Genomic DNA, 15,104 nt, shown 5'->3' with positions numbered 1-15,104 from the left:
TAAATTTCTACAGTCATTTTTATTAGTTATGGAAGAACCCCCACTAGTATTTACATAGTGCAAAAAAGCTGTTATTACTCCAAAAAGTACGGTAGACAGAACAGTTATCCTTCATACAGCAAAAAAGAAATGGAACAAACCCCTTCATATTGTATTTTATAATGGTTTTTCTACTGCTTTAACCTAAATATTACTATAAATTTTAAGACATTAAAGATTAAACAGCTTTTCATATTAGAATCTATTTAAAAAGTAAATTATATGAACTATTTATGAACATTTAGAACATGGGCTGTGCCAACTGGGTTTCTGCTTTCAGCATTACCATTCAGTGGTGAGGAAGTTTTGGGCTAGACATTCTCACGTTTCCTTGTGTGTGGCAGGGTGAGTAGAAACCCCCCTTCCCTGGTTTCTATGGCTTGTTTCTGCTGGGTTTTGTTCTGTTAACAAATTGCCGTGTCTAATTTTTAAATGGCTGACACTGAAATTAGCTCAACAGTTTCATTAGTTGGCACAACTTCACAAGAAATACTTAATGACAATTTCAGCAACAGCAGCTTTTCAAACAATAATACTTTTTTACATATATATTTAAAGTAACATTATTAAAATTTAAGCTTGTGTTAAAGAACTGGACAGAACCACATTGTGTAAGCTCCCACCCACCCATAAAGACACCTCCTAGCTTTACCAGAAGAACACCAACAAGTGCATTACTGAACATTTTCTATAATTAATTTTTAAAACACAGGTAAATACTCTCTGTCACTGTTTAGCTTCAATCCTACAACAGCCTGCACACAACTTAAGCAGATAAACAGGCCACCAATTTAAGCCAGTGGCACTAACACTCCAAAGTCTGTGTGAGCAGGATCAGGGCCTTAGCCTTAATCAGACATTGCTACTTGGTCCAACTAAGGACAGAAGTTCTTCAGAATTTTTCCCTTTTACAGATTTGTAACCCATGTTTTATTATTGACAGAGATACTTAAGAGTATTTATATAAATAAGTTGTATACATAGCCACCTCTATCAGTTTTAAAGATCCCTACCCCTACCACAGATACATTATTTTTGATTTTACCAGACAAAGTAAGTGGTGAAATCATTTCTATAAACAATGCCTTAAGAAAAGTAGATTTGTTTCCCAATTAATTATTTTCACAACAAAAATATCTATACACCTATAACTACAGAAACATCTTTTCATGGGGACAGTAACAACCTGTATAAACTGCACACTTTTACACTGAAATAGAAATTCAACTATTTTTTTTAAAAAATCATGGTATTGTAGAACATTTGTATGCTTTCTTCTTAAATTCTGTTGATAATAGAACCAAAATTACCACAGTGAGATACTCTCCTTAAGTGCTTCAAGTGGCAAGGAACTTCCCTAATTTCAGATGCAAATGGATCACTCCCAAAGGAATTGCAATTTCATTCTTACAGTTATTGCTTATTCCCAGCTTATCAAAAAGGAAGCACTAAACCCAGTTTTCTTTACTCAGTTTCAGTTTGCTCCCCTAAGGGTGATCTGCCACATTTTAAAAAGAGACTAGTTCCTTATTTGCTGGCAAATTGAGAGATAATTGTAAGTGCTGTATCACTTTCAAGAACTCTATTAAACTTGTAGCAAAATTGCAGTTAAATAGCGGGCTGAATATTACAAGACTTCTTTGATATAAATGTCAGAAAACTTTAAAATGACAGTCCAAGTTCAGAAAAGACATATAAAAAGATGCGCCTTTGATGTTAATACTTCAAGATCAAAAGTTATTTGAATCACTGGCACTGAAAAAGCAAAAGGAGAAACTACAAACACCTTTGTTTTTTGATGTTCTGGCAAAGTTTTGCCCTCAGTGTATGCACTGATCTCACCTGTGCCGAGATGTGCTTACACATCCAAGGGCGAGTTTTGCTTGTCAGCAGTTCAAACACCTGTCATGTCCTAAAGCAAAAACTCTTAAAATGTACAGACAGTAGAAATCTGCCACAGGGACAGTAAAAGGTTTAACATTCAGGAGGCATCATTCCTTAGTCTTTGTTTTCCTATGAAACGCCTGCTCCAACACCTAGAAGATTACACTAAGGAGCTAAGAACGTGACAGAACAGCCAGTTGTCATAGCAGCTCTCTACACTGCTTATCTACATAGCATTTGCTATGCCTATAGCTATCAAAGCATTATTTACATAATACACAGTTTCTATTATTCTCATTAGCATCCAAAAACCCAGGGCTAGATGACTTCTAAACCTGGAGTCTTATTTTCCCAGTGCAACTTAAAACACCAGCATCACTACTGCTATAAACATTGGTCCCATGTTCCCAAGTGTGGACTGAACACCCAACTCTGCTAACTTCAGTTTCCTGCGGTTTTCAGCCTACCCAGAGGCTTTTCATGCATTTTGATACAAGTGATCAAGAACAACAAAGTGAAATTAAAAGAAACATGTTTGCTATGAAAGTGTTATTCACATGAGTTACTCTTTGGCTACTCCTGAAGTGAAGCTCCTGCTGCTGGCAGTTTCAGTATATCCCTTGCCAATACCAGACAAAGATGGAAAACAGACTCCTGATGTGCAAGGTTTAGACACACACTCCCTCCTCAGTCTGAAACAAATTCATCATCAGTTACATTACATTACATATATACCAGATACATTTCACTTCAGTATTCAGAACAGAACATGGAACAATTCTCTAGCAAAAAGTGTGTTTCAGGGAGGGCATATTTTTGTTTCTTTTACCTCTACACCACAGAAATACTTCCCCAAACTACAGGGCACTTCCTCATTTCCTGGAATAACTACTTTCTTCTCTATCTAGAGGTCAACTCCTAAAGCTGTTACAACTGCAAGAAGAGACAAAGAGGTCACGTTTTCAGCAGGAGTTCTTGAGATACATCCTGGGCAGGATCACAGCGTGCAGGTGAATGCAGAGATTGCCACCACATCATTCACACTTGCTGTTAAGGGATTATTCCTGCTTTTTGCAGTGTTATGCAGAATACAATATGCAAAACAACATTCCTGAGGTAAGTGACAAGAGAGAGAGGAAGTCATCAGTTGACTAAAAGCCCTGAATAGGGATTATGGTTAATGAGTCACTTAGTGTGGTTCGGCAGACAGCAACTGCAGAGAGAATGGGGAATTTTTGTTTTCTTTCCTGCTTTTTTTTTTAATGCAATATTTCTACCTTGTAAAGAAAACCTGCGAAACATTAATTTCATCCCTCTGGTTTAAAGTTTTGCTGGAATCAAAGTTATTACAGCTTATTGTAACCATCTCAGCTATCAGCAGCTTTTTAATGATGCATTCACCAAGATCAACTAAAAAGCTGCATCTATCTTAGCATAAGAATCACACACAATTTCTCTACTATTTAAGTCTCATTAAAATTGCAAATGGCTTTTTCTAGCTTTTCATGAAATAATCAAAATGCTCCTTTTATTTCTAGATAGAACTAGAAAGTCATGGCCAAATACACTGACAGGCCTGGTATAACACTATACCATGACCATGAATTGTTGGCAATTTGTCAGTGTTAATGTAGGTTACCTGTCTGAAAATAAGCTTAGGTCACAACTTGAAAGAATTTTGCTTAAAACTGGTCAGTTACAAGTGTTTCCTTTTACAAAAGATCAAATGAATGCTTACTGACAACTTTTCCACACAGTTTCTAATCTGGGAAATCAATACTGATTAATAGCTAACCTAGTTTTTAAATCAAAAAAGTAACAGACAGCTACAAAAATATTGTTGTGAATTAAATACACATATTGAATGTTTAACAGTGCAAAATGTTGAGATGAAGCATATGGAATAATGGCTGCAACCTTTACAACAGTTAGTTTTAATATAATTTCTAAAAAGTTCCTGAGTTCCTGCTTATTTTTACGGCATATAGATGGAATCTGTGTGTTCTTTATTCAAAGAACTGCAGATGGTGGGTTTATGTTGAGTGTTACTTGCGTGCTTATCATTTGTCCATTCCTCCCCATCAGTGATGGGATCAGCCTGCTCTGAAGTCTCTATTTCTTCCTCTTCACTTTGTTCTGCATTGTCTTCTTCAGCACCACTAAGGGTCTTCCCAAGCTGCAGTGTTTCCATAGTTCTCTGGGTCTCTGAAACCCAAGATTCAATTCTGCTATTAAGCTGAACTTCTACAGAAATTGGTTCATGGGCATAATCCTCATCATCATCATCTTCCTCCTCCTCCTCCTCTTCCAGCATTCCTGGCACAAGAGTACTGGTGGTACTGGTCATGGAAGAATTCAAAAGATCTCGGCAGCTGCCATCCAGGGATCCTGTTTCTGTACTCTGCTGTGAGGCCCATTCCAGATTGTCATCTGGTTTTACCTCATCTTTGTCACCTGGGGTGGATTTTCCGTGATTTGTTGCTGAGGTAGCACCAGTTGTAGCCAGAGGTGGTTGTTTATTAAGAGTGGCTTTTTCCACTTGGCCATTACCAGCTTTTTCTGGTACTGCAGCCTTGCACACAGTTTCTCTCTCATTTTCAGAGGTCTCTAACCCATCAGACGTTTCCACCATATTTCTCCAGTTTGTTTCTATAAATTTTGAAAGAAGTTTAAATAGATAACATTAATTCCTTGTATATAAAAATATTTCCCCTGAGCATGCAATAGCAGCCTAAATAGCAAAATGAGCTAATAATATTAATATTATTCTATGCTTTCTAGAAAAATTTCTACTAGAAAAAAGAGGAAGAAGGGAAGAAGAGACAACAGAAGAGCTGTGAGTAACTTTGGGTTTTTAAAGTGCCCTAAAGCAGAGGGTTACAAAGTTGAAAGTTTGTGCCACTTAGTTTCCTGTACAAACACCAAATGTAACACTGAATTAGTCAAAGAGGTTACTCTCAAGTATAAATTAAAAGAAAACTGCCACCATCTTAAGTCATTCATTTAAGGATTTCTTATAAAATATTTAACTCCTGAAATGAATTAAAGATACCACAAAAGAAGTCACTAAAAATCCAGCATTCTCTTTTATTCACTCTAAGACAAAAAAAAAAAAAAAAGACTCTTGACTTAACAAGTAGTCTCCCTTATATACTCCTTTTCATCTGGGCTTAAGCAACTCGATAAATGAACTTGCCTTTTGCTCACACTAGAATCATTCACTGCCATCTCAAGTTTAAAAATTTAAGCTACATGTCCTATCTTCAGAGACCTCATATTTTAGTTCCTGCTGTCACCAGTTCTTCCTCAGTCATACAATCAATCCAGTGCTATCAGTTTTAAAACAGTTCAGTAAAACTGGAGAAGTCACCTCCATTGATGTTAAATACCTATAACACCTCTGAGGACTAGAAATTATTATTTTCTATACAGTTCAGAGAAAAAAAATACTTATGAAATTAACTGAAGACTAACTGATCTTTTCTTACCCCTGGATATTGTAGAATACTGCAAATTAGGAAGGATTGCATCTTTAGGTACATTTCACAACAAACAGCATTTGGAAAACCCCAGCTTCTATTTACAAAGTTAAGCTTTAACCTACTTACCATATTCTTTCTCATTGACCTCAGATATGGGTTCAGAAATAACACTACAGAATGAGATAGCACTTGCTGCAGAAGGGTTACGAGAATGACCCATGTGATGCGGGGCCTTTTTGACATTCTTCAAGGCTTCTTCTGCCTGCTCCTGTTCCATTGCAGCCACCATGTCCCTGTAGGCTTTCCTGGCCTCTTCAGTCAGGGATACCAGCTTATTAAACAGATCCTAAGTACAAAGGCAATTTCATCAGCAGTAATTCTTACCAATAGTTTTCACTTTACATTACTCCTTTCAGTCTAAGGTATACCTCATATGAGCCTCAAGATTAATACAGAATACCTCAACTTTAACTAAGAATTAGTTCTTCTCTGTATTAAATAATAAAAATACCAGGTTTATGCAACTTTGAGAAGATGAACATACTTTAGGATACTGTTTTTCTCACATTTTTAAGCCTTCCAGAGAATTTCAGATTACAGTTTAAGTCTGTTTAAAAGCTACACTGAGATGTTGTGACCAAAGTGTTTCAGCACACTTAGTACCATAAAAACCGAATTTCAAAGAAAAGACACCATAATATAGAAGAGATATGGGCTATTATTAGGTGTGCTCTTGATGCCAATTCTTTACTACATAATTGTTTACTCCAGCCACTTATGTGATTGGAATTACTCACCTCAGCACCTGAGTAGTTGAAGATACCCACGACACTAACAGGAACCAGCTTGTTCACACAGCGGCCAAGAGCCTTGCGGCCAAGAGCAAAGACAAATGGAATTTCTTGTTCTCGTGCCATGGCTATTACGTTATATAGAGCCTCATCTAGTCCACCTTGAAGAAAGCAATTATAAATAGTTATCTAGTCACTTGACATCATCATATGGTGTGATACAATTCTAACCCACTTTAACTGCAATTAGTCTGTAAATCTTCAATACACACATCAGCGGCTCCTACATCCCAGAGGATAACACACAATACATTTCAAGTGTAGTGAATGAGTACAGATGAAGGTGATATTCTGTACTCTCTACTACTCCTACTCTCTACTTGGCACACAAGCCAGAGTTTCACAGATCTTTTATTAAGCAGAGCTTTGCTATTCTCCTATCTCAGGAAGCCTCTGCTTATACTTGTGGTTGTGGCAAAATGTTGGTTGGCCAACTCACAATTCACATTCCTTTTAAGGAATCTTCCTAAAAAGCACCCAGAGCTCAGGACTCCCTGCAAGGTGTATTGAACACAGAAGCAACACACAGAGTAAATTTCAATTCTTCAATATCTATTTTTCTTTAAGCTTTTCACCTCTCATGGACAAGTTTCTTCCAGACTGGAGTTGAATAAATGTGAAATGGCAATTACCCAGTTGGAGTCTGAAAGTGCTACATCATGCATAGTTAAACAAATGCTTCTAACCTTGCTAATTAACACATCTAATCAGCACAAGAAAACTGAAAAGAGCAAAGTGCAGACCACTTGTTTTTATCATTTATACCTTTTGACTGAATTTTTTCACAGTTGGGGGATATGATTACACACTTGATCTTGTTTAGTTTCATGTGCTTCGTAACCTCACGCAACCCCATAACGAGTCTTCTCCTTGCTTTAGCTCTCATGGGATCCTTTTGATAAATCCGTTCCTGGAAGCTGACAAGCTCTTGCAATAGCAGAGTTACGCACTCATCTATTTCTTTACTTAGAACTTGGTTACAGTATCTGTCAATTCAAAACAATGTTAACAAGTGTCAGCATTGCTACTTCACAAATATTTGCCTAACCAAGGTTTCACCCAGTGTTTTTGCAAATGAAAATAATTTTACTTTCTCAGAACAGTTATTTAACTTTCACTAAAGTTATTAAAAGGATTTAGAAATCAGACTGCAAACTGTAAAATATGTCTTGAATCCATTCATATTTGTAGTAATATCCCTTGCTTCAATCATAAATAATATTAAAAACAAACAAATACTGCAATAAGTGCCTCAAGCAATTTTCTTCTACTTAATTTAGTACATTATAAAGATACATTAATAAAAAGCCCTAATACATTAAGAGATACTATTACAGTATTTTAAGCACTCCTAAGTATTCCTCCCTTTCCCATCCAAAGCATACAGAGCATTCCTCCAAAAAATATTTTTCAGAGAATACTCCTACTTTGCTTATTTGCTGTGGCAACAGCAAAAGTTGCGGAAGTCTCAAGTGTGTGTGTACATATACACACACATTTGTGGACAAACATAAGCGATCCATTTAGGGAAAAAAAAATACTTGCAGAACCTTCTATTTCTGAAAGGGAAGCTTATGTTCATTAAGCTCTTAAGTCTACTAAATCTACCCACATTTAAAATACAAGGGTGACTGAAGTGCAAGCCTTGAATTTATATTATTAAAGCAAAACTCACTCTCTGAATCTCTTGCTGTGAATTTTGGTTATTGCAGAAGATGCCATTGGACTGCCTATTCCAGAACTAGCAGGTGAGCCCTGTGACACTGGGGTCATGCAGTATGGAGAATTCTGACTTGCTGGAGAAAGTGAAGTATCACTAGGCATACTCAGACCAGTTTCTGAAAGGTAATTTTTAAATATTATAAAATGCAAATACATTTTTGTATATAAAAGAAACAGAACCACACTTCTTGTGTTATCACTCTCTTACTCTGTCCAAATTCCATTTTGAAAACACTAAACGTTACTCTTCCCTCCCCTTCTGGAGGGGTGGGAGAAAGGGGAGAAAACAAACTGAACACACATCCACCACTCAGCACAGACTGGATAAATAAGCAATACTTGAATATTCATTAAAAAATATCTTGAGCTTGCTTTGGGAAATTAATAAAACAGAAGAAAAAACCTGTTTTAATGTTATTACTCCTTCCAATAATTCCTTACTATTTATATATATATAAAATACTCAACTAACTTATTCCTAGAATGCCTAGGATTTTCCCACTCTAGTCAGGTCACTCAGAAGAAAAAGTTTTGAAGCAGTACATGCGGAATCCTGATGGACATCTCCTTCCCCCACTCCTACAGACCCAAACATGTTGAAGGCATTGAAAATTCTCTAGAGCTTCTCAGTTGCTCAGGGCTTCTGCTGCAAATTGACAATCCAGACATTGCAGCTGACTGACATGTTCAACAAACTGGAAAACCCCATTTACAGTTTGCAACTTCTATACCTGGAAAACTTTCAGAATGCTCATCATTAAAAGTACTCTGGTCAACATAGCATGGTTGACAAGAGGTCACATGTAGCTTACTTATCAAAAATACTATCAATTTTGACATATGGTGGGAACATCCACTTGAGATAATAATTAAATTGCTATATGGACATCATGTACTGAGAAACTGAGGGACAGACAAGGTATTTTAGAAGAGGAGTTCATATGCTAGTATCTCAAAGTCAAAAAAAAGCTAAAAGATAGTGTGGCATAAGAAGACAAAATACAAAACCAAGCAGATTAGTACAGCTGAGGGGGAGTGATGGGTGTCTAGAGACATAGAGACCAACCTTCCTGAGAGGCCAGCTCCTGCGACTGGTCAGCAGTCAAGTTTAAATGAGCCTCTTTCTGTTCATCAGAACCCAGAAGGCTGTGGTCACCTGATAAACGACCTTTCTTCTCTTCTCTCTCTTTCAAAATAATCTAGAAACAAAACCAACAGCTGTCAGCATCTGAAAATGAGAGATACCTGTAAAGAAAAACATCCCTTTCACTGGATATAACATGAAGTTAAGCAAGCTGTTTTGAACCTTCCTACTCATGCCAGGAGAGAAACTCTGGAAATCACTTCAGTTTCCTCTTTGATCACAGAGTATGCACTGCAGCATTTCAGATGGCATACTCAATACACACTTCTACACAACCAGGACCTTCAATAGTTTAAGTACTGTCACAGCTTCCTTTCTGATACATAACATTAACATAACAATTCCTTATCCCCATGCCTGTAAAAGAATACCTTATACAGGCATACTAGTCATCTTTATGAAGCACCTCAATAAAGACAGTCCTTTCTATAAAAGAAAGTGCAAACATAAGTAGCCATGGATACACTGGCATTACTATCATGTTTAAGAGCAACAACATAAAAGCCTTGACAACAAAGCTTAGAAAACTTTTCCTAACAGGTAAATTCCTCTAACTCAGATCATAGGCAGGTCAGAAAAAGGCCTGCATTTTTAGGGCTCACTTTTTTATATTTTATCTTCTGATGTCCATATATGTATACTCTATTCCTTCTGCACATACCTAATTTATGACTCCATGAAGGTAGATATATATAAGCAATTAATTATTTCTAGGTTTACTCAAAAATTGTGGGTTTGCTTCAACTTCTTTACCCAGCTCTGTAAGAAGGAGTAGGAAAAACTAAGGCTAGCATACTACTTTGCAGACTAGGAATCAGCCACATGAAAAACCTATGGAAGCTTTTCCATGTGTCTTAGTGCCTGCAGTTAAAAAAAGAAAACACCCACACAATCTGTATTGAGATACATTTTTACATTTTACATTTAACTTCACTGATTATGTGGGCTATAAAAGTTATGTTACATGCCTAGATCCAAAGGAGCGGGCATCACTTTAGCATGAACTGGAGGCAGAAGCTCATAACTTGCTTGCCCTATGCTCATGGAAAAGAGTCCTCAATTAAGAAAGTAAAAGGTTGGGTTTTTGTTATTTTTGGACTATGAGTGTGAGTCAAAACACTCCAAGGTTGGCACACTTACCTTTTTGAGTGCTGTAGGGCGTTTCAGTTTTGCAATCTCTCTCTCTTTTCCTCTTTTAACTTTTGGGGCAGTCGAATCCAAAGGATTAAGGCAACCCATAGACGGCTGTCCCTTTGTTAAGGACTTTCTGCTGGCAGATTCTTTGGTATGAAAGGGAGCAGCACTGCCAACTAAATACATGATAGATATTAGTTTCACCAAAAGACATGTCAGCTTTATTTCAACACTGTTTTCAGAATTTCCACTGATGAATTCTCTAAGTAGATTTTCCTTCCTTGGAAAAAAAAGCAGTTCATAATGACAGGAAAATTACATCATCAGATATTGTTGCTTCCAGATGGTTTTAAGCTTTCTTCAACTTAGCCTTAATGTTTTAGGAAATTGTGGATTCCAGAAATTATTTTAATAAATGGTAAGGGGTCTCTCTCAAATGACTACATGTAGCTTTATTAGTTAGATGATTATGGTAAGATAAATCACAAATGTTTATCCAAACACTGATTTTCAGTTGTTATAGGCTTGAATAGTTGACAGGACAAAAGAGAAGAGATAGAGCAGCATGTAGTTAAGTGGATCTTTTGCCAGAAAGAATAAAACAAGTGCTGTCTCAAATGGAAATGCCAACAGTTCTCTGCTGAGCTTTGTTTGATATAACCATGCCAGCTTGAATTAATGTTTGAACACTGCTGAAACTCAAAGCAGGTAAAGGAATCAACACACCAGAAGGAAAATGGTAACTATGTGCATAATGATAGACTCCAGGCTACACAGAAGAGCTCAGGAATCAGAATGGTGGAGTTATTATAAGTGATTACAAAAATGTCAAGTCTGCATTTGGCAGCAAGTATTTAAAAAAAAGCTAATTTAATGTCGTGTTGATACAGACTTAATAAAAGCATTATTAAGCCATTGCATACATTCATAATCAAACTATAGCCTAATATTCTGTGCATGTCTGATCTTATTTTTAAAAGGATACAGCAGAACTACACAAAGGTACAGAAAAAGCAACATGGATTCTCAGAAAAGATACTTCCAGAATTAAATAAATAGACTAGGACTCTTGAGAGACCTCACAGACATTTAAGAATCAGACAAGAAAAGAAGGGAATGACTGCTCAGTCTTTGCACAAAGTCTGTGAAAGCTAACAATATTTTGAATTAGAGCGCAAAAAAATCCAGTACTGACCTCAATCCCCCAAAAACAGAGCAGAAAGAAGAGTCTCCCCACACAGGATTTAGTAAAGTTACAATTCATTGCCATTGGACATTATGGATGGTAAAAGCATAAGGTAGAAACAATGGATAGTTTAAGAAACAAATTTGATTTGAGAAAGCTGTGGGTCAGGAGACCCATAAACAGCAGAAATGGGAAGAACATCCTAGGGACATATCCCTCCATATCACAGTCATTGGTATCCTCTCTTTCCAAGAGTATTTTATAATATCTGTAGTAGATGTTTCTTTCACATATTCATTTCAGCACTGAATTACTCTCAGGACACAAATCCTGAGTTTTGAATAGCAGGTCTTTTTAAAAGACATTTGGCATCAGTTCTATATGGATTTTCACTATTGCATACTGCAGCTCAGAGGGTGACAGCACAGGTAATTTATTGAGAAATGCATTAAAAATCATCTTCCCAGGTTTTTATCACACTTGTATTCAAAAGCTAAAACTTGAGAGAAAGAAAAACATTAAAGATGCTCAGATCAATTACATCCATGTTAGCACAAAATGTTAGCACTGTCAGGCAGATTAGAAATACCTGTGTATGAGAGAGGCCTGGTGTTGGTGATCTGACGAGCTTTCATTGCTTGCTGCTGCTTTTCAAGAGCTGCTAACATGTCACCCAAATCTAACTGAACAGGGGTCTTGCTCTTCTTTCCAGCTGCTTTAGATAAAGCCTCCTACAAAAGGAACATCACATACAATAAATACGAAGAAATGGTGCCTGCAATATTCTTTACAAATTTACAAATTAGATTACTGCTATTAGAGAGTAAGAGGAGCAACAGGTAACTGATCCTCCTCTTGATCAAGTGCTGGGGGTGGGCAGGGTGCTACACACTTGAAGTTTTTTCTGTTCCATGCTTATCTCTGAATACTCTTGAGCTGTTGCAAGTGCTGCAGCCAAGGCCTTCTTCTTCTGACTTTTTGCACGCTTTGGTACAGAGGTTGTAATGGGAATTGGAGTTTGGACTATATTGATTGGAGAATTCTCTGGTAAGTCATCCAACTAGAATTTAAAAATGCAAAAAAATCCACAATTAAAAGACCTTTCTCTCCAGATCACCAAATATGGGCCACTTCAGAAATCAAATCACCCAAGGCTTTGATAACCAATATGACATCCTAATTAATTACAGCTAGATGACACAAGTTAATAGTAATATTATTATTATTATTATTAATATTATTAATGTAATTAATATAGTTAATTATAATATAATTAATATATATTAATATAAAAATATATTAATATAATTGATATTAATATTAATATTAATAATAATAATATTTTTTGTATGGAAAGCTATTCTATTTAGCTACAATTATGGCTTCAGAAGGTTTTCCAGTCTGATTACTAAATAAAGAATTTCCCCCTCCCCAAGATTTCACATAGGATTTGACTATCCTGGAAAGCAGCCAGATAGATTAAGCAGTCTATAGGCACAATTCTGCAACAAAGTGTTTAAGTAGATCACATACTAAAAAAAGTACCTTTCCAACAACTGCTTCCACAGCCCTCAAGCAGATGCAGATTGAAATCTTGAGACAATCTGTGACACCAAGTGTCTGCAACAGGTATCTTACAATCTCATTAGCAGAGATCCTGCTAATCCTGAAGTTTTTTCTTTAAAATGGGTTCCCCACACCACTTATTTTAATTGGCATTTCTTTAGCATCCAAGACAACACAAACACTCCAAGGTCATCACAATTACTGCAATGCAAGTCTTGTAGCAGAGATTCATAAAAAAAATTACACAAACTGAATAGTCTCAAAAGACAATGCTTTGCAAAAGAAAATAATTACTTACTACTTTGGGTGAAATCTTCTGCTGGATGCTACTACTTTTGCTGCTGCCATTGTCACTATTTAGCTCTGGAAATTCATCTTCATCCTAAACAATACAGAAATTAAAAATAAAAAGGATGGAACCGAAGTTACTTGAGGAACATCAACTGAAACTGCTTAAGGTAGAAAAACAAATTGAATCCCTAAATCACATATAAATTAGAAGGGATTAAGTGATACTAATAGAAAATAATGAAAAATTAGGAAAGCATTTCTGCATCCAAATAGTATCTTTTTTTAAATTTTCCTTTTTACACAAAAAAAAAATCTTATTACAATTAGAGGGGATAAACCAGTGAACACAAATTTCTATTCACAAGTGAACAGAAGGAGTTACTTGAAGGCTGCTTATTTAATCTGTAAACCACAAAGTGTTCTAAATTACTGCACTTTACACAACACCCAAGTACAAGTCTCTTTCTGTACATGATTAAAGGATCGTCTAATAAATTAGTGACCTCGGCTGTACACCTCTTGGAGCTAGATGTTTTGTAACTTCCTATTGAGAACATCACTTATTCCACACACAACTGGCATTGCTACTACGTGGAAAGAGTTTTCATACAACAGTACCTCAAAATACAGAGGTTCAGGACTCTGCTCAGCTCTGCTTGCCTGGCTTGTAGCTAAAGGCTTTTCATGTCGTTTCTGCAAACTCTGCCTTCTTTCTGAAGATGTGCTGTGGTCTCTGCATCTGAAACCAGACTGAAGAAAACATATGTGATTGGCATTTTGTAATTTCAGTTTTTCAGGCTATGTATGTGCATGAACATGCCTGTTAATTAGCAACTAGGTACAGTTTTCAGAGGATAAATTGTGCTTTGGTGTTCTGAATTTTTTTTGGTGGGGGCTTTCTGGTGGGTTTTTTGGTTTGTCTTTTTCTTTAAAGCCTGCACAAAGATTCTACAGGCAGTACCAGATTATTCCTCCCCTCAAGACAATCTTTAAATTTGTAACTTAAATAAAAAGGTTTCTTTTGGCCAAACACAAAGAAACTCAGGAGCTGCTGGTGACTAATGAACCCTGAGGAACTGTCTGTAACCACGATCACTCCAAAGATCTCTCTCCCACCTCATAATTATTCTACATGCAGTTACTGCCTTTCAACACATTTTTTATGACAGTGCACATGCACACAGTTCTCTGAAGGCTGGAGACAGCAGAATAGTGGTAAAAGCATTCTTCTGTTTATTATGTGACAGGTTGGTGGAAACCCCTGTGCAAGACCTGTTCGCAAAAATCAATGGTTGATTTGAATTTCACATTTATACTTACCTATTTCTCAAGAAAATTTACTACAGACCTCATACCAATTTAGTTTCAACAGAGAATAGTTTCTAGGACAATTCTGCCTTGAGGTACAGTGAATTTGGCTGAGGCAACCTCATTTAAAACTTTTTGTGCCAGCTTTGTTTTTAAATATCTAAAATAACTGTCAGATTTAGAGTCTAAACTGTGACTGGATGAAAAATCTGGCTCTTCCTACTGTCCCAATGCCATAAACTAACAACAGTGGCTTCTAAAGCCTCTGATTTGATAACAAATTTCATTTTTTTATAAAAATATTCAGAAATGCTATACTACCAGATACTAGCATCCACAAGCTTCTTTCTATAATAAACCCAGTTATCAAACAGGAAGATTCAAGACAATTTAACAATTCCATCTAAAAACCTAAACAGGCTAAGCTGGCTCACATATGTTTGCACAAACAGGCATGTTTATACAAAGCATCCACTTGGAGCTCAGATTTCTTGTCT

General features: G+C 36.4%; 1 protein-coding gene across 1 annotated transcript in view; it reads right to left on the bottom strand.

Moving 5' to 3' along the window:
• SECISBP2L (SECIS binding protein 2 like) overlaps positions 1–15,104 on the bottom strand; it is a 28,194-nt gene continuing 13,090 nt past the window's right edge. The window contains exons 8-18 of the mRNA XM_005521514.3: positions 13,918–14,049; positions 13,307–13,390; positions 12,335–12,502; positions 12,032–12,173; positions 10,263–10,432; positions 9,045–9,177; positions 7,932–8,094; positions 7,022–7,242; positions 6,203–6,357; positions 5,532–5,751; positions 1–4,572 (exon numbers count right to left, since the gene is read on the bottom strand). Coding sequence (XP_005521571.2) covers positions 3,899–4,572; positions 5,532–5,751; positions 6,203–6,357; positions 7,022–7,242; positions 7,932–8,094; positions 9,045–9,177; positions 10,263–10,432; positions 12,032–12,173; positions 12,335–12,502; positions 13,307–13,390; positions 13,918–14,049 — 2,262 coding nt within the window. The 3' untranslated portion in view covers positions 1–3,898. The remainder of the gene's footprint in view (positions 4,573–5,531; positions 5,752–6,202; positions 6,358–7,021; positions 7,243–7,931; positions 8,095–9,044; positions 9,178–10,262; positions 10,433–12,031; positions 12,174–12,334; positions 12,503–13,306; positions 13,391–13,917; positions 14,050–15,104) is intronic.

Source organism: Pseudopodoces humilis, chromosome 16 (assembly GCF_049639895.1).
Source record: "Pseudopodoces humilis isolate 2021_Gansu_Grassland_sample_001 chromosome 16, ASM4963989v1, whole genome shotgun sequence".
NCBI classification, from domain to species: domain Eukaryota; kingdom Metazoa; phylum Chordata; class Aves; order Passeriformes; family Paridae; genus Pseudopodoces; species Pseudopodoces humilis.
Note: the sequence above shows the minus strand (reverse complement) of the source record. Positions and strands in the feature narration are given on the sequence as shown.